The following is a 20,719-nucleotide window of genomic DNA, read 5'->3' on the forward strand; positions in this document are numbered from 1 at the left end:
TACAGTAAACACAGTTTTAGACTGATAATCAAATCAGACAATAGATGCTTTCAACCAGACTGTTCTGTAGACTCTCTGCGGGAACTACCCAACACAGGAACTCCATCTCTTTAAGGGCTGTTTGCATCCACACCGTTTAACCAGAAAACTCTACTTCGCAAAAGATATATTCAAACAAGAAGGGAATAAAGGATCATTAATTCAACTACTTAAATGTTAAACCTCCAAAGAAATCATTTATCGTTGATGGTGAAGCTGAAGGCTGTGCAGCATATAAACATTACTCCTCTCGTTAGGAGCGTCCAACACGCAAACCCACAACTGCATTTATGTGCAAACTTACTGGATATATTTGAGGGACACCTTCTGACTTTGTCTGGTTGTCATGGTGAGGATGTACATCTGCAGCGCAGCCAATCGCAGCGCGGCATCGTACTTCAGCTCCGGGCCGAACCGTTCTAAGACCACATCATTACAACTCTGCGGAAACAAGCAGGAAGCAAAGTCGTGCAAGAACCCCAAAGTCAGTTTTGGAGCATTTCATCTCTGTAAAGAGCATTTCAAGAGGCATCCGTCCCTGCTGAGTTGAAATAAGTTGTTCTCAACCTTTGTGGCTTGAGATTCCTTCAAAGGGATGTGACTTCCAGTCCCAGATGAAGGACTCGGAAGCTCAAAATTCTTAACTCTGACAGAAAAGATGATTAGCTTTCCTTCTCTCGGGCTATTTCACTTGACTAATTATGAAAGGAATCCTATGGGGAAGCAAATTATTATTTTAGAGTGAAAAGGTTTACACAAGAGTTTGTTTGAAGATTGTATTTGCAAATGAGGGGTTTGTATTGAAAGGATTAGCAATCTGAATAATTCTATTAATCATCAAAAATCATTTCCGAACCATCTGCTAGCAGAAAAGCCTGGATTTATTTTCTACAGCTGACAGGTTGTAGCGAATTTACTTCTTTCTGTTTTGGAGCCGCTGATTGCCACTGCTCACCTGAACATAGAGGTATTCAAACGCCACAGCGTCCCGCCGCAGCAGCTCCACGGGGTCCCGGGGCACGAAGCTGATTCGAAAGAAACACTTCATCTTGTCACAGCCAGGCCTCTGGGTCACCTGGGGTCGAGGGAGGTAGACAAAGAGAAGCGAGAACACATGTGCAGATGAGAGACGACAGAACAGAACGTGCTATGAATAAAATTAGAACATAATAACTTTGTACACCTGGCATCAGTAAACAAAGGAAAACACACTTGGAATAGTGGAATTTCGCCAGCGAGGTAGGTTTAATAGAAGAGGGTATAGGTTTGCATTATGGGAAGTGTAGTGTCCAGTGTTTTGTACGCTTGACTCATATTAGATGGTAAAATTTAGGATTTAACTGCAGAATCTTTGTGCAAACTTTGGAAAACACCAGACTTTACAGAAGTGAAATATTAAAGTGCTGCAGAAAATACAATTCAGTGCAAGAATGAGGCTTTCTAGATGTAGTAATTATGCAAAAAATAGATGATTATTTATGCTGACACACCATCATGTAGCGGCATTTTGATTTTAAATGATCAAGGGTTTAATGTAAGAGTAAAGATATTTGATTGTGTACCCTTACGTTGGTTCGACACAGAGTTTTAGGCGATACAAGTCTACCTGTTGTAGCTGTCTGCTGCCACTTGGTGGCGGTGTCAAATATATGTGGAACACCAGGAAATGTAGGCTTTACTTATATGCAATGGAACGAAAACGAGTTGTAAAGAGTGGCCACTGACTGTGTCTTTTCCTGACCTGGTTCAAGCCAACCTTTCAACCAATCACCATACGGCCTATTTCTGTTAGAGGCCTTAGCGTTGGCTGATTTCCCATATTCTTTCAGTCTGCATTTGGACAGCATGCAGAACCATAAATCAGGCTTGACCCTGAAGGAAGCAATCCTTTGGATCAATTTTATTTTTTATTTCGTGGTTTTTAAAATATACTGTATGCATGGTTGTTAAATTGTGTAAAAACTGATGCATTTGTATATTTTGTACTACACTAATGTGAAACCTGACCATAGATGTTAAATAAACTCATCAACCCATCTATTAAATGTTTAGTAAGAAGTTGTTCTTACAGAAATTGTGTATAATTGTGTTTTTTATTTTGGGGGGCAACCAAGAATTAAATCAGTTGCATCATATTTTAAAAATTAAAAGCATTTCTGTGTGTAAAGTCTGTAAAATAACCTGAAAGTGTATCAGTCAAATAAGTATAAAGTCACATGACATGGATACCGAAGTAAAGCAAACGCACTTAGTTGCATTCCACCAATGGTGAAATATAAATGACAGCACACGTTTTCATTTTCCATATTTAGTGTTTTTCAGCCCACTTCCCAAACCAAAGACGTGGTTGTGTAACCCAGCAGCTGCAACCCAGAAAAACACAACTTTCATGCTGTGGTCGTCTTCGCATTTGACTCCATTTGTTATTCAAGACAAAACCACAAGACCAGCATCATCTTTTAAATATTGATCACATTTTATAAATTATTTAATATTCAACTGTAGCGAGGGCGAGTGAGTTTATTTTCTATTTCAAGGACTACCAGCTTTCTCTATTACACCTGTCACACAGGCTGACACCAGGGTGTATTACAGTGCAGAGTTTGCTCTATCAGGCTTGTCAGAGAAGAATGCCTCTTTAAAACTATTCTGCCATTGTGTGTGCACCACGTGCAGAGCCTCACATCTGAACTGTGTGGCATGAATATTAACACTGTCCTGTTGTGATCCCTTAGCCTCATTAGGATGTAGCGGGCACTGGGAATGAGCGTGTGTGCGGTGTATGTGAGTTTGTGGTGTGTGTGTGTGTGTGTGTGTGGGTGGGTGTGTGTGTGTGTGTGGGTGTAATGCGAGCTGTCTCCCCCGCCGCGCCGGCGCTGATAAATGACACCGGGGGGCTAAATGCTGCTTGAATACTGAGCAGGTAAGTGTGCGCTAGTTGGGTGTGTGTTGGAAAATGAGATAAAGTGAAAGGAGAAGAATCATCTCCTACCTGAGTTAGCATCTCCTGTTCGTGCAGGAGAAGCAGTTTGCTTCCAGAGCCTTCGGTCCTCTGCTCCAACATGAGGGAGAAGTGCTCGATGCATTTGATTGACAGCTTCTCTTGCAGGGTCAGAATCACTTCCTGAAGTAATTATAAAATACAAAACGTAGAAAAATAGTTGTTAATGCAATTTGTGCACCAACAGATACCAAAGGGTGATGAATAACAGTAATGATAAATTCCACATATAGAAAAGCTCAATTGATTTTCTCTTGTTGTGTTATATTTCTCAAGCTAACCTTTCCTTTGTGCAAGAAACTGGTTGGGAAAAAGTGCCAACTGCCTTTCAGTGTACATGCATATTGATTTTTTTATACTAAAAGGGATACTTTGGTTTCTCTGCATTCTTATCCATTGCCAGTGTACGACCTACAGTAGGGAGTCAGAGCGGGTGGCTTTCAAGAGACCGTGATATTGACCTCTTGAAAGCCACCAGACTCCACTGACGAAAACAGTCATTTTACCTCGCAGAACATGTGCGTTGCAGGATCCAAACTCACATTTTAACAAACCAAGGTCACACAGTAACAATGAAATCCTGTGTACTACGAAGTAAAATTTGTATTTTTTTTCAGTGGAGCCTGGTATCATTGAAGAGAGCATAGACTTATATACTTGGTACAAAAAATAGTGATGTTAATATTCTAAATATAGCATTAATTTAAATTGATGTCAGACCAACATCTAGTGCAGCTAATACACTGACTATAAATAAGTAGCTCATACAAAACCACTATGCATGGGCAAAATTACGCAATTTAGGCTTGCAAGTTTAACTTATTTTGTGATAAGTCCATATAATGCAGTTTGTTTTCCAAGTTTCATTCAATACTAAGCAGACTCTTAGGTTGTATCACATTTGTATGAGGTACAGCTCATGAGTACAGATCTCCAGTATATACAGCAGCTCGGTAACAGTGTGCAGAGATCAGAAGGGTGAGATCTCTGCATGTGTTAGCCTCCTCGATAAACTTAATATAACTGGGGGTTATAACTGTTACAAGTCACTTAGTAGCTTTGCAGGTTAGCTCGGGTTAGAGCTAACATAAAGAGATAATGTTCCAATTTGAAATCCAGTCTAAAAAAATGCTGGAGTGGAATTCAAATGATTCCAATTAGACACATCTAATGCAGAGTGTCAACTTGAAGGGTCAGAAAGATAAAATAAAAGATTTCGTTATTAAATATTTGACTAAAAGCTTTCCTAAGATGCAGTTCTTTGCAGTGAAGCTGACTAAATAAAAGCTGTTTTGTTTCCTGAGCCACACGCTGAAAATAGCAACTGAATAAGAATCAACAAGACGAAAAATTAGAATCCGCTCCTCCTCGCCACGTTGACTGCATAAATAAGGTGCTCAAACTAATGGAACTCACAAACAGACTGTGTTTCGTGGTCTGTGTGCGCGTATCAGGACACACTCGTGTGGACTCTAAATGATTTTCTGCTTTTGTAATTATAGATGCGGCAGCGAGTGCTAATTTTCTGGAGAATGCCTTAAAGGGTGGAACACACACACACCTTGATAGAGGTACTGCTGTCGAAGCGAAAAGACTTGGTCTGCCCGTTCTCCAGGTAGACCTTCAGGACATTTGGCATGAACAGAAGAGAGTTGTCCTTCACCGGGTTCTGCAGAGGAGAAATGGTTACAGTCTTTTTATTTTCTGCGCATTTGCGCTTGGTTTAATACATGAATGGAATTCATAAAAGTGTCATGTCATAACTCATTTTAGTTTTGTGTTTTTTATATTGCTTTCACTGAACTTCTTTAAGAGGAAAGCATCTGGCAAAGCCTACATAGGTCATATATATATATGTGTGTGTGTGTGTGTGTGTGCGGTAGTACTGACTGGAACCTGGCCGTTTATAATGACCTCCTCAGCAAAGCGCACTTTGACCGGATTGGACTTGAGCATGGCTTTTTTGGCTGCACTGATGAACGCTGATTTAGGGGACTAAGAGGCAGCCGTCCAAAAAGAGACAGGCCGAAAGAGAGAGAGAGAGAGAGAGAGAGGAGGGGAAGAGGAAGAAAGAGACAGATGGAGGGAAAGAGATAAAGAGAAGCACAGACATAAGTGCACACATGCAGAGAAAAAGAATAAAAAAACAAGCCCTGGTGCAACACAAGGGAAAATACTAAAATTCATAGATATTATTATTTTAAAAAAGGTTTAATAATCCCTCAAAACAGCTGGGAACTGTAGCAACTCTGCCTCAAGGGAGCAGAAGTTGTTGCGCACTATTTTAAGACTTGGACTGATGCACACCAGCAGAAATGACTTTATTTATGACCTTGAAAACTGCAGCAGACTAAACTTTCTTATCTCAAGCTCTGTTTAATAGCTCTCCCAGATCATACCACATGATCTCCATCAGCAAATGGTGCTGTCATGGGAATGTTGGTAATTTAATTGTGAGCACTTAAAGGATTTCTTGTCGGTTTAAAAGCCGAGTTCAAACGTTCATTCTTGACCCTGGAAACAGCAGTTAGCAAACTGATGAAACAATCATAAAACAAAGCTTTAGTTCATGCTGATGAAAGAACAACCAGGGTTGGGATATGCAGGCGGTGAACATCAGAGATCTGTGACAGAAATTAGCAAAAGGCTTTGGCTACCTTGCTGTCAGCTGGTTTTGGTCTTTTTATGGGATTTATCAATCTTAGCGAGGTTCATCTGCCAAAAAACTGTAGGTACAAGCTGCAAATCTGTAGCCTCCCAAATATAATATAACAGTCAGTTATGTCAAGTTTGTCGTCCATAATAAAAATAAAAGAATTACAAACAGCATCAGTTATTTGTGACAAAAGTCAATTAATCACTTGAAATGCAATCACATATGAATCCAAACAAAAGTTGCTAGTGTGTATAGATTATAATCATAACATCATTTTTTTGATGAATATATCTGACAAGAATTTGCAAGCTCTACTCACAGGATACGGTTGGACAACAGTCAACATGATGGATTCTTTGCAGCTCCTGAAGCAAGACGACAGCAAATCATTAAAACACAACAGCGCCACAACAATGGCAAGATAAACAACGGGGACTGGATTAGCTTGAGTGAAATGGAATGAGCTGCCTCTGGCAATCAGCACTCACAGTTAAAATTGAAAGCAAGCATGCATATGGACTCGTTAATTTCCCATTTAATATAAAAATATGTGACCGTATTTTCCCACAAAGTAAAACAACAAAGCTCTTTCTTCTTATCGATACATATTCAGAATATGTGTTATACGGGTATTTGTGTGTATTAACTAATCACTAAGCAGACTGTAAGCAGTAAAGTGGAAAGCGTTAATTACATCTTTGTTGTTGCCTTGTTGTTATGATTACTGTTGAACTTGCAGACAGACTACTTTAATTGGAATAAGAAGTTCATTTAGTTGAGTCATTTAATTCAGAAGTGGTTCAAATGTGGCATGTATCCTTGCTAACATTTATGTTTTCACCTTCGATACTGTGCTCATGTACTCGTAAATAGGTCCAATTCAACTGCACCTGATTCCACTTTACATACTATGCAGATACTCATAGAATCTAGGGTTACAATATGTAACCAACGTTAACTGTGCAGGTAGGTGGTGGTGGTAATAAGCCTTCATGCCAACCTCTAATAAACAGAAAAAAAGCTAATGTGATGGCAGTGGGGCATAAAATAGTTGGAGATTTTAAACATTCTGCCTAATCCAGCCTATAAAAAGACTCCAGCAACATGTGCCAACCCCAAGGAACACCATGCACTACATGCTAACTGTACACAGCCGAAGGGGTTATTAAAGTGCAAGTATAACCTCTGTACTGCTGATGGTTGGACACTCCTATGCCACTTATATGATTTTTGTTTTTTAGAATCTCTTTATGAACTGCCTGACTGACCTCAGCTGAACTGTTACAGGTGTGTTTTCTGCATCTACCTGACGAGATCGATGACTCGTTCTCTAGGAGCAGAGCTGACGGGTTCATCGTTGATCATGATGATCTCGTCGCCTGGCAGCAGCTTCCCCTCTGACGGACCACCTACACACACACACACAAATATATGCAAAGAGGGTCAAAGTAATAGGTTTGGGCATTAATACTCCAAGCATGTATATTCCCCTCCTTAGCCAGTCGGTTTAAATAGAATATTCATTAGCTCAATTGTCTGCTTAAGATTCAGCCTTGATTGACTATTGATAGGCTTAATCACTGTGTGTGTGTGTGCAGTCAATGGAGATGACGGCTCACCGGTGTCTGCAATTTGGAAATAAGCCAATCAACCAACTTACTTCCATAAAAACACAAAACAAAACATTAATTTGTTAATTTTGCATGTGTTCAATACCACTTACTTTTGTAATAACATGCTGGAGATGCAAACAATCTACATGGTTGCCTTGTAAACAATAACATTGGCAACTGTTTGGGCTGATAAGCAGACTTCAAATGGTGAGAACTAAAAAAAACTGTTCTGTACACACTCAGATTTAAGGCAGTTGTTTCTACTTTTCTACTTTTTTCTGTTAGTTATATTATTTTCTTGTGTTTTTGTTGCATTATCACACCTTACCAGAGACCGCAGACTCTAAGCTGCTTTAAAATGCTCACTGTAATCTGATCTATTTATTCTTCTTTGGGAAAATATATGCAGTACTTCATTCGAAAGACGGAGAAAAGTTTAATATGTGACAGGAACAACTTAGATGTGCAGTGATTGTACCTGTCACTGCTAATATTTAAGCTAACTGTGAACTAATAGTATATTTTCATATGTTCTTGCATGATACTATTGTGAGGATGTGGTGTTATTACATGGCAAAGACCAAGGGAAAACAACATGTCCTGAACTATGACAGAAAAGTCAATTTGATATTAAAGAGATTTGTGATGATTTGACAGGTGACTGACGGCAAAGCACTTGTCGCGTCAGGCCTGCTGGGTAGGAAAAGCAACAAAAGGGAGTCAAAACACCCACAAAGACAAGGTATAATAAAAAAAATGTCTCAAGATTGAACTTTAAAGTCAATCTCTGTGGACCTTTTGACTTAAGCAACGCTGTGACAGACAGCCAACACCCACAACACCCACCTGGTGTGACAGAGCGGACCACCACCGGTTTTTCACTGCCTGCCACGAATCCAAAACCCAAGACGGGGTCCCGTCTCATCTCCACCAGACGAGGGGCGGGCGGGAACCCATCCAGGTGGACCTCCTCCAGGGAGTTGCTCTGGGACACTTGGCTGGTGAACAGACAGGACGAGAGGAGCAGAGTTCAAGCGAAATGTTTATGTAGCCAAACAAATAAAAAGCGCAAGGACATCCAACATTTCACTTTAATTCACTTTCAATGCAGGCAGCGTACTTATCCAAAGAGACGTACGCACAATGAGTCAGCAGATAGTTTCACGTCATGATGACATGTAGCTGGTAATGACCTGCTGGTTACAGAGGGCTTACTCAGAGCACATGACTAAGTGCAAATTAGAAGCCAGTCGATGCATTCCCCCCTACAGAAGACACACTTTCAGCTCGGATAGATAACATTAAACCTCGGAATGAACGATTTGAGCTGTTCGGTCAGCTGTTCATAAATCAGAGTTTTGGCTCAGTTTTAAGAGCCACTTATATAAGAGAGCACAGGTCCCGCAAGTAATAAAATGTCTCCGATTCGCAATCTGGAACCAATTTGCCTCTTGGAGCTGTATAAAAGTCTGCAGAGGATTCAGGATAAAAGTGCACGGATCATTTAATCAAGTCGTAATTATTCAGTTTTGAATGTGTCAAGAAGTTGTACATCTATTTAATATGTGCTCTAAAAATATGTATTTTTCTGCAGCTGATGATTACACTTAACGTCATAACGATCTACACTGTTCCACTTCTGCACTTTTTTCAATTAATGTCAGTTTAAATGATCTGATCTTTCCTGAATCCTCTGGAACTAGCCGTTCTAGTGTGGTGCATCTATACCAGCGAAACCATATGTTGACATTAACCCAAAGAGCAGACACAGATTGACTTCTTACTTGTGCCATTGAGGTGCTGCAGCAATGCACAAAAACTATGTAAACCTTGTCTGTTAGAGGCCCAAAATCAGTGATCAGAATGTCTGCCATTGTCTGAATACTAAAGTGCACTTTTTCGGTTACATTTCCAGGATATACAGACATCTTTTCCAGGTAACTTGCAAGTTTGATGCTCTGCTCTGGGCCGTTTCTTCGGTTTTATTGACGCCATTTTTATCTGTGAAGACATGAACCCCCGAGGCCTGTCTTTCCAACGTCATGCTTGGGTGGATAAAGCGATATCTATGGTGATGCATGGCTAGGGGAAGCAATAAAGACATTTCCAGTTTCCGGTGCAAGAAAAAAAAAAAATTGCAGCATTGCGTTTTGGTCTTCCCAAATTGCTAATTTTCTTTATTCTCTGCAGCCTCGAGTCCTGGAAGAAGTCTCTGTTCTTTCTGAAGTACTGACACTATAACAAGGTGGCAAATTTCCTGATGAATGATTTTTATGAGAACTGTTGGCAGCTCTGTATGGCCACCTACCTCTTGCTCAACTTTAATAAAGGTTAATATTGGTGAAGTTGCACATCGTCCTTTTGGTTGCCTTTGGTTGCAAGTCACTGCGCTCAGGGTGAGAGCACCACTAAAATGTAAATGTACTGCATTAAATTACTTCCTGCTTGCTGAACCTCAGCCGTCTGTCTGCCCGAGACACTGAAAATGCAGAGTGCCTGTTAATTAAGAGGTGATATACACTTTCAGTGGGGTTAACTGATTCTCTCTGTCTCTATTTCTTCCTCCCTTCTTCCTTCACAGCTTAGAAAGCTCCCCTGGCAGCCATTGCTTCCTCACTGCACATAAAGTCCTTTACAAGGTGTCTATTGTTTCCTGCCCTGCGTCCATTCTATTGTTGCACACATCCACTGTCTATGTAAGAGGTCATGTGGATTTTTCTGCCTCATCCTCTATGACCTGAGTGGCTTTATCCATTGATATTTATCTAGTTAAATTACGATAATCTAGCTGCAGCTTTGCCTAAACCTTCCCTCTGTATGAAACATGTTCCAACCATCCAGGATGCTAGAAACCAATCTGGATCAATCTGAATATCTGCCCCAATTCCCACCTCTGTTCACCCTCTCTGCCTTTCTCATTCTCTCTCCCATTATCACATTGATCTGTATTGCACATGCGGCGCAGAAATCGCAAACTAAATCTGCTGCCTGTAATGAAGCGTGTTTCAATCTGTGAGGCCGGCTCATCTTCCCCGCCGGGGTCGGTGGGGTTTAATCCCACAGAAGGACATAGCGAAGATGTCACGGGGTCAGGCAGGGGGGAGCTGGCAACAAAGGGTCAAATCCTGGTATTGCTGCTCGTCATGGAAGACAGGAGCAGAGCACACAAACCCGTAAATTCACACTCATGCCGCGGGTTCTTGTCTTGTGTCAGCAGTCGTAGCCGTAGAAGTTTCCATCATTTAACCATAACCAAAATCCATAACCGGTGATGACGACTACAACATCGCCCTTTGTTCAATAAAGAGGCTTCCAGCCATGTTCAAAACCCAAATGTTGATTTGAATGTTAAACTCAGCAATGACTTGTTTTTTGCAAATAGAATGTACTTCTGTGACGATATCAATCTCCTACAGTATATCTATAGTAGTCAGACCCGCTTGCCCCTGAGCAGTGTGTCGTGTAGCTTCTCAGTTGCAACTCCAGTGGAAAATAAATAAATAAATGTTGTGGAGAAAATGCTGCATTATATTTTAGAGAATTTTATCAGTGTTGCCCACCTGTACATCCTCAAAGGATACAGGGATTTGGATGTCAGTGGAGAATGCTGCGCCAATATAGCTGCAAATTCAAAAGTCAGCAGTATTTATAAGGCACATATTGCTACAACATCTCTAAAAAGTTAAATATACTTGGTATCCACCAATGGTATACACTTGTCAAGCTGATTTGGAGTTTGTGGCTTTTGTCACAACTCTTTCCAGAGCACTCCAGCTAAGGAGCGTACGCTTGAGGCGTTTGTGTGTGAGGGATGGATGGGCTGTGGGATGCATCTGCAACCTGTCAGCGCATGTCATAGCAAGCCACAGGTCTTCTGTTGACAGGTGGCGCTTCCAGACAGCATGTTACAGTGGTAATAAAATGACATCATTCCAGAGTGAAAAGACAAAAGCGTTTCGGGGTGAAAAAGAAATCAGAGATGTGCACAAAGAGCTTTTTTCCCACAGTCTCTAAATGTAGCTGGATTTGTTGTGCATAAGCGTCCTGAGTTTGCACGGCAGATGATGTCTTCCTGCATGACAAACAGGCGCTGCATGCAGCAATGGAACGCAGACTGTCAGGAACAGTGGCTACCTTTTGTGCATGAGGGGAGAAAGTTGCAGATGAAACAATGCGCACGCCACCGGCTCCTTCAGTGGGGTTTAATCTACCGAACTGATGGCTTTGGGAATGGTACACAGGGCTTCATGCATATTGTATCTGCACACTGTCATGCATACTTAAATCAGTTTGTATTCCACTGTGACATTTAACTGTACACAGTGGATTCACTTTACACTGTGAGCTACATACTAGGTAATTATTCACACTGTACAAACACAACACATAGTGCCATACATTTACATCCATCCGTATGCACTATATGTATATTTTAAGGTTACATGTAGACTTCAATGTACTCTTACCAACTCTGAGCACTGATAATCAAGCTGAATTTAACCATTTAATCCAACCTAAAACCACCACTCTCAAACTAGCCAAATCCACTCAGATTACTAACAAGATCTGGTTTCGGCCTGACTTGTCAGGGTATTATTCTCGGATTATTCTCCTATTTTCTGTTCTCGTAGGGAACCTGATTTGATGGCCACGCAGGCAGTGTCATGGATCAACATGTTAAAGAGTTAATTCTGCTCACGAACCGTGAACTGAACGGATCCGCAAACAACGAATGATATGAGGACAGGCCAGCTCCCGTCGTGGCTACTGTATATTCAGACAATGACGCTTCCAGTGCTGCTCAAGCAAGTTGATCTAAGCCTTTGAAGGAGATTTGTGAACAAGTTAGAACGAGGATGTACTGAAAGAGAAAAGCTCAGAGCATCTGGTAAAAAAATAAAAAATAAATAAGTGACTAAAAATAAGTAGTTAATTTCTCGGTCTGTGAACATCGAATTGGATATTTAATTTTTATATGTGTGAACGGCACTTTAAGCTTGATCATGTCATGATAATCTACAGTGAGAAAATGTCAACCATGAGAATCTACCCTATTAAGATCATTGACTGTGATTGTTATTTATCCACAGTACAATTCTCCAGTGGGTTGCCATGATGTAAACACAGATGAAATTGTTACAAACGACGAAGGGTTTTTGCACGAGTGCACATATATAGATTGCTTAGATGCCAGCGTTCATTGTCATACATACTTGGTGAGGCAGTCCCGTGCCTCCCTGGTGTTGTTCATGCTGTCCCAGGTGTATGGGGGGCCCTGCAGTCCACCCCAGGAGCCAGGACCAGGGGGAGGCCAGCCCGACGTTTTGTTCTTATGGCTGAAACATAGAGGAAAGAGAAATCAGCTTTTGATAATTGCAAGTAACCAAGATTTTAATAGATAATTAAAGCAAATCATTTTATCTAAGAGTAGATATGCTAATTTTCAAGACCATAGTGAAGCAACTTTGACCCAGATTGTGTGAAGGAAACAAGCATTAAACAACAGTAAACAGAGGTGACAGTTTAGACAGACTATCCCCGGGATAAGAGATGCTTTGTGCACCTCTGGTTAGGTTCCTCTCAGTCCAATTAGCGGGACTTCATGTCTCTCAGCGTGGTTTGCAGTGTGAGAAAGCACTGCTTAGTGCAATCGACCGCAGTCACATAGCAGCCCATCGGCCCGTAGATAGGCAATCGATGGCTGCCTGCGCGAGCCGCACAGTGGTAGCCACTCTGCAAAATTGTACGCATGCAGAGAGGGAGCGTACCGATGTGACAGCTGATTGGCTTATTGCTGAATTCGGTAACAATGTCACTGAGGATTTCAGGAGGATGGGAATGGATAGAGACACAGGGAAGAGATGGGAGATGCTCCACTGCGGCACCTCAAGGTGAATTATGCAAAAAAAATAAAAAGTTCATCCTATAATGAGAATTGGGTGTATCGTCCACATGAATCAAGTGTGCTGGGTCCCCAGTGTCTCACGTCCTCCAGTGAGGAGCCTCTTGCACAGGCCATAAAGCATCCACCCCCATAACTATCCACAGAAATGATCACAGGAGCAATAAAAGATCATCAAGCCAGAGGAATGCAGCTAAATTTGAGATTGTGGAGCTTCACTCCCATGTTTAATTTATTTTATTTAGAGCGCGCTTCCTCTAACTGCTATAAACCATGTGGTTAATGCCTGTGACTGCTGGCTGATGCATACCTACAGGGTTTTCTTTAAATTACAAGATACTAATTTTTAAAGAAAGTGAAAAAGCATACTAGATAAGGACGTCATCTCCATAATAGTCCAGCTGGTCAGTTCCCATATTGTGCTGTCGATGGGTTGAATACATCAGTCAGTCAGTCATGTCATAGCTTGAATTTGTGAATAAGAAAATTGTCTTGAGATATAGAGTGTACAGCAAGCTTAACTAAAGCAGAAGGAAAATTGGTGATATTTTTTCCATGCTTCCATTACCAAAAAAAAAAAAAAGTAAATGCATCAAAGCAAAACAAAAATAAATAAAAATCACGGTCTCCTTAGAAGCAACAGATCCATTTCACCACTGCTGTGCTTCTTGAGTGACTCCTTCCTATTCTGATGCCGTCCACGGATTTCATTTGGATGCTCGTGTTCCTGCTGATCTTCAGTCATCCGAAAGGAATACAGATCTACCGCCACTTCAGAATCCTGATCCGAGGCCCTCGTGCTCAAAATATACAGTGGCAATAGCTGTGCAGATCTCCAGTGTGCAGCCAGACATTCATCTGTATTTGTCATTGTGCTGCTGCTGCTGCTGCTGCTGCTGCTGCTGCTGCTGCTGCTGCTGAGAGTAGCTCTGGTCCAAACTGAACTAAACTGGGGTGGCCTCGCCTCCTTTATCCCATAATCCCTCTCATCACAGAGAAAAACAAATCCACGCTGTGTGTGTGCGCGTGAGTATTTCTGTGTGTGAGTGTGGGCAACTGTGCATCTATATGCGAGGATGTGTGTGTAGTAAGAGGATTTTCAGAGACCAACAGAGAGTATGGAAACAGCGCTGAACTGGAATCTCACTAGAGGAAGTGGGAAACCGATAGAGTTCACCTGGTTTGCATTGCCGTTTCACTCATCACTTTTAGTTTTTATTTATTTGCGAGAATGAGATAGAAAAGGCCAAAACAATACTGCTGGTAAAACAGAAGTGAGCCATTTATACTGTATATGAGCATATCTTAGCTACAGTGTTGAGTTTCTTTAAGACTGGCTGCTTTATTTCAGACAATGCGACTGGAACTGAGTGGATTATGATGCATTTTGAACTAATAAATGCTGAACCGCAGTTACTTTTACTGAGGCTAGAACTCAGAAAAGAGAGAAAACATTGGAGTTGATGGTGTGTCAGACCATTGAACCAAGTGAAGCAGAAAAATTGAGAAACATTTGTTCTCATATTTTCTGATCTTGGCAGGTAGATTTGACAGTTTGGTTAGTCGTCTATTATTAATTACCTCCAGATCCATCATGATCTCCTCCGTTTAGATGCTAGAGATGCTCAGGAGGAAATGCAATACTACCAGGAAGAGCAATCAAAGATGTGATTGTGTACATATGAAATGTTGTTGCAGTAGATTTCTAGGGATGTGCACGCACCATAGGGTATGCAACTATGCCGTACCTAGGGTGTAAAATAAATCTGCATCCTGAACTCTGCACTTATCATCTTTTTGGGGCTATGAATGTCTGCACACAATGCCATGGCAATAAATCCACAACAAGAGTTTCTGAGTTTAAACCCTTCCCTCTTCTGTGTACTTTCCTAAAATGCAAACAATTTCTCTGCGGAGAAACATACAAACTCTGACACATCACAACACCAACTGCTGTCGCTAGAAATGTAACTCCTGCCTTGTTGTCCTGGAAGCTGTCTTCTCGACAAACTGCGCGGCAGAGCTTCCGCCCGACCGAAGTGGCACAAACTCAGTGCCTTTCCTCCTGTTCCCTTCTTTGAAACGCTTTCCTTCGACACACCAGCAAACCAATATGCATTCAAAAGAAGCCGCAGCTTGCTTTGTTCTTAGGGTTGCCTTTGCCGAAAAGGACAGTGTATCGACTCCAGAGTCCTTTCTTTCATACTGATCAATTCACGTTCTTCTAAAAACTTCATCTCAAAGGTTCAATTTCTCTCCGTCATTCACACTGCTGCTCAAATTCACAGCACACACTGCCTTTAAAGTTGTCATTGCCACGGAAGAACATTTTTCAGCAGATGGTAAGCATTTTCCGTGTAATGTGTATTATGTCTGAGGGAGATGTTTTCAAGACATTTGCAGACATCATTCTCCCCAAAAATGTTGACCTCCTGGTGGCACTAGAGGAAATGCTTCTAGATAACCAAAGCCCTTTAGATTAATTCAATGGAAACTATGACATCTTCAATATTGTGGAGAGGGTGGACTGAGAAATTACCAAGCAATAGAACAACTGAAGTTAAATGTGCAACTAGCAGAGGAGGTCATCTTATAGAAAACAATCAGTTTATTGCAATTTAGCTTTAAGTAAACCACATATACTTGAGTGTTTTAGATTTAATTACAGCACCGGTGCTGTCTTCCCCCTCAAAACCTCCCCTTGCTATTGATTTGTCAAGGCTGCTTCTTCATAGACTGTCATTACAGATATTGACCCTGTCCATCTTTTCTTTAGCTTGTTTGAAACACCAGGGGGTGGACCACAGTGATGTACTGCACAACAATGCACACGCTTACATAACATCAGCCAGTGTGCATGACAGTTTCAGAGTCAGCCTTGTTGTTGTATGTGTATATATTCGCACACAGGATGAATAAATGCATATTTAGTAACAAAGACGGTGGTAACTGAGGTTAGCCAGGCTGCTTTTTTGCTGCATCATATGTCAAACCTTAACAGGAATCACTCATGCCAGCTGGCACGGACCTCATACTCGGCTACATGCTCCAGTCAGCAAGAATGCACGGCTCCAAACACACTGTGCCCTGGGTGCATCTCAGCAAATGCTTCATTTCTCGTGTACTACATCTTTGAATTGGATTGTTACCGTCCAGTGAAGTAATCCATCACAGGGCTGAGCCACCGTAATATCTATGGTTCCACATACACACGTGTGGCTTACATGTAAGAGTCCACCAAAGTGGATTATAATCCCTCTTTTTTTCATCCATAAATTTGATTGTTGTGTCATTCATAGAGAACTCTAAAACTCAGGAGTCACTAGAAATAATGTAGGTCTCATGATAGGTGCTGTGTTTTTCACACAGCATGGTGTGGTCAGGAGGATTTTTTGTTATATATTGTTGGCTGCTTTGAGGGGAATTACAGGCAGCCTAACTTTCCCACAAATAGTTAAGTCCCCTGTATTAATGGTATAACGTGATTATGTCCATAAAATAAAAGCTTGAAGAGTCCGTAATGCTAATACCATCAGAGAGCAGGATGATGAGCGCCGCGTTTATTCTGCAGCATGACGGCAACACAAACATACAGTCAGAAACAAGTATTTTCAGCGACAAAAAAGAACAAGGCGTCCTTCAGCAGATGGTGTGGCCCCCACAGAGCCCTGATGAATATCATGGAGTCAGTCTGGGGATACGCAAAGAGACAGAAGCAGCTCAGGCAGCCAAAATACACAGAGGGACTGCAGCGGGTTCTCAAGACATTTGAAGGAATTACCTTAAAATCTGGCATTTTGTGATTTTATTGATATTGTATTTCACATATCCTGTTTATACAACCAAAGACTAGGGCAATTTTGAAAGTGTTTTGTGCATTTCCACTGCAGGTACAAGGGTCTGAATTCAGTTAAAGTTTGAGCTTTTTAATCAAAGTAATCTGGCTAATCTTTGCAGGTGAAACCTTAAATTCCATGACAAACGTTCCTAGAAATGTGTCTGGGATCTTACAGGGCTCTGAGTTTTCCTATTTGACCTGATAAGTGACGAGCTTCTAGTTCAGATCGCTGGTCCCTGCCACCCTAACAAGCCCCATGTGTGACAATCTGGTCAAAGGAGTACAAGGAGGAATGAGCAGGAGTGATCTGAGTCACCAAGCAATTTCTGCAGACTTTGAATCAGCTGAATTCTAATCTAAAGAAGCACCAGCGTTTCAAAGCTCCAGTCCATTTGAAGGACTGTGTCTGCTCATGGCCTAGCTCTTTATTACTGCCGGGAGTGAAATTAATTTAGTTTGACCTCCCTTTTTTTTTTTTTGAATGGACCACACACAGAAAACATTAAATCCTGCAAAACCCCTCAAGATCTTTATCCAGACTGACTGAATTTGCACAAAAGGCGAAAAGAGCTCTCCCTAGATGCTTTAGCCTACATTATGACAATACTTATTGCAGCTAGTAGAGTAAAAACCCATCTCCCCCAGCTTGAGCCTCCCTGCCAATTCTGACCACTTTACACTCTACAGAACAACTGGGGTAATTTAAGATCGAGCTGAATTCTATGGAAGACTTATTTCCCTCCTTTTTAACAAGCTCAGCCGCTGAGAGTCCTGAATGCTGCTGGAGCCGAGGATCCCTCTCAGAATACAAGCATGTGTAGGTTAAGTGGTTAGGTGGAGCGGTGTGAAATATACATGAAAAATGTAAATTAAGCCTAGGGTCACTTCTCTCTCAGTTGCCTAAGACTTTAACACGACATCTCAGTCTGCCTTTATGGGCTGATGTAATGACTTGAGTGCTTTGGGAAAATCTACTCCAATGAAAGGTATTTCAGCTCAACGGACTCGAGAAGAGATGTAAAGAGAAAGAGTTGATTTTAAACACACAAAGTCAAATAATGAAGAACTAAAAGAACAAAATACTTCCTGCAAAACTTCACGACTAGCCTTAAGTAACTCTAACCGTGCATATTTCTTGAATTTGTCTTTAAACTCAGCGGGAGGCTCCATGAAGAGCTGGTTTAAAGGTCCCATAGAACAGAATGAGTGGTGTAGCTGACCGACTTTCTCGGGTTCTGGTTTAAAGTTTCCATAGGAATAAAGAACAAAGAGTGAGAGAGAGAGAGAGAGAGAGAGAGAGAGGCTTATAGTCCATACAGACTGAGATAAGAGCTTACAGGTTCACTGCATTTTTCACTGTGCAAGTGAGCAGCGTGGAATAAAATCATGGGTACAATCTGTGTTACGCCGGTCGCTGTAAATTTTGAAGCGTGTCAGATTGTGTGATGAATCCCTGGGAAATCATAGCTCGACAGTTTAAGCAGAAAAAAAAACAAACACTGCAAGCAAAGCAAGATATATCATCTACTTAGGCCATCCATCCGTTCTCTAAGAAAACACCCAGACAAAAACCCAAGATTTGGTGACGAGTTGACGAGTTTTATTGTTTTATTTTTGTGAAAAGTCGGAATATGGGTTATAGGCCTAGCAATACTGGAATCACACATTAGAAGATGACCAATTTCCACGATCCAATTGATCCTTAACAGCAGGATGCCGGCGTTTGCTCAATAGTGGCACTAAGTGTTTAAAAAGGTTTTTGAAAAGCAGAAAATGAAATCTGGTTCTGTATCAGTGAGTTCAACTTTTTAAATCGTTTTAATCCAACCTCCAATCACTCAAAGTTAAGGTCAGCCTTGTCAAAGATAGCGTGTTTGGAGTTATATATATATATATATAGCATCTCATTGGAATTAGATGGATTTGTGCGGCTGTCAGTAGAACAGGATCGTCCATCCTGACATTGATCTGTCACTTGAAATTTCTTAATTGGTTTGCTAATGGAGCTCCTTCCCTCTTCCTCATTATGCTCATTAATGTTCCAACGAAAGCGAACTTACAGTAGCTCCTCGCAAGTCGACTCCAGCCATCGCCTGACCTCCTTCCCCCACACACCCACGCCTTCTCTCCTCCTTTCTTATTCCACTCTGCGGCTTTTTTCTCTCACTCATTCTCCACGCTGTTCATAAATGAAACATCGGGGCGTGATGTTAAAAGTTGCCCGAGATAGCGCTCTTCGCTTTATTTAACCGTACTATCTCAAAACAACATGCTTTGGCTCTCAGTGCATTTTACACACGAGCACGCATGCACAAACACTTTTCTTTTTACGCAACCCCCCCCTTGAAGATTAGGCCCCACTCCGCTAGCTCTGTGAACAGCTTACAGAACGTCGATGTTTGCTTAACAAGCATGATGGAATAGAAAAAAAAGAAAGAGAAAGAAAACTGCAAGAGTTTCACAAAGTTGCTCATTTGCAGTAAAAGCTTGGAAACCACTTGAAAGTAAGATATGCAAATTCAGTGAAAAAGCATTACAAGTGCAATTTTATTTACTTAAACTGAAGGGTTAATGAATCCATTAATTCAAATGATTCTTGTTTATCTGTCTAGACATCTAAAAGCAAACGAAGATTCATGTTTACTATCCAAACACCTCATTCAAGATCAGGATTTAGGAAGATTTTGGAGCTCACCATTCTGAACTGGCATTGCATTTCACTTTATTATCAGATATCGGTTTGCAAGAGTTGTTACTTTGTTTTATTAGGCCTTAAACTTGCCCCAAAGATCCTTGCAGAAACTGAAAGTTTAAGTCCAAAAAAAAGTCCAAATAGAAATTTATATTGTTACTATCTGTGTTGTACCATTAACTTTCATTTAATCCTTTCGGGGTATAAAACTGCTCCAAATAGAGATACAATGAGCTTTACTAAGTCTTAACCAGATACAACAACATAAAACCTGGATCAGCCTCACCTCCACCATCATGTGCAGTTTTTCTGCCACTGTTTTCCATGGACATCCCTTCATGGTCTGACACAGAGAGCTGATGCCACCATTTTCCAACAAAGCTTCTGTCGAGCGAGCACAACACCACACCTCCTACATAAATCACAGAAAAGCAATCTGCGGCGATTCAGAGGAACGGAAGAGCTCGGTGTTCAATCTGTATCTTTTGTTAAAATGTGTTATTTACATAGTTTAGAGTTTGTCTTGTCAGGCTATCCTGAATCCAAACCCTCCTTAAAGCCATAGCCTAGCAGCACTAACTGCAAAAGACAGTATGTGACCGCTATTCTGCTATTTTATGGTTGAGGGTAAATGCTGCGTTTCTCACGTTGCACTGGACTGCACTTTGCGCAGTTAAGTCCCTGCAAATGAACTCTCACTCTCTGAGATCATAATAGAGGCTGAAATGTACTTGCGGTGATTAGCGGGATTGTTATATTCTCCGGAGATGAAACTCAGCTCTTTGCAAACACTCACTGGTGTGGAAACATGCCAACGGTGTGTGTGATGATGGAATCAATTAAAAGCTTGCCATAAAACGCGTCTCTTTACAAAGGCATCAAAGCGGCCGAGGGAGGGAGCCGCTCTGTGGAGGCTGAATTCAGGACCACGGACAGCTCCCTTCGCTTTCCACAGCCCTGTTCCGAATACTGAAGTCA

The 20,719-nt window shown here is 41.3% G+C and overlaps 1 protein-coding gene across 1 annotated transcript in view; it reads right to left on the reverse strand.

Annotated features, from left to right (window-relative positions):
• Nucleotides 1-20,719, reverse strand: part of LOC311509275 (FERM and PDZ domain-containing protein 4-like) — a 39,689-nt gene that overhangs the window by 8,880 nt on the left and 10,090 nt on the right. The window contains exons 2-10 of the mRNA XM_084574402.1: nucleotides 12,523-12,645; nucleotides 8,156-8,307; nucleotides 7,003-7,105; nucleotides 6,016-6,061; nucleotides 4,931-5,035; nucleotides 4,602-4,709; nucleotides 3,032-3,163; nucleotides 995-1,114; nucleotides 344-480 (exon numbers count right to left, since the gene is read on the reverse strand). Coding sequence (XP_084430528.1) covers nucleotides 344-480; nucleotides 995-1,114; nucleotides 3,032-3,163; nucleotides 4,602-4,709; nucleotides 4,931-5,035; nucleotides 6,016-6,061; nucleotides 7,003-7,105; nucleotides 8,156-8,307; nucleotides 12,523-12,645 — 1,026 coding nt within the window. The remainder of the gene's footprint in view (nucleotides 1-343; nucleotides 481-994; nucleotides 1,115-3,031; nucleotides 3,164-4,601; nucleotides 4,710-4,930; nucleotides 5,036-6,015; nucleotides 6,062-7,002; nucleotides 7,106-8,155; nucleotides 8,308-12,522; nucleotides 12,646-20,719) is intronic.

Source organism: Chelon labrosus, assembly GCF_963514085.1.
Source record: "Chelon labrosus genome assembly, chromosome: 24".
NCBI classification, from domain to species: Eukaryota; Metazoa; Chordata; class Actinopteri; order Mugiliformes; family Mugilidae; genus Chelon; species Chelon labrosus.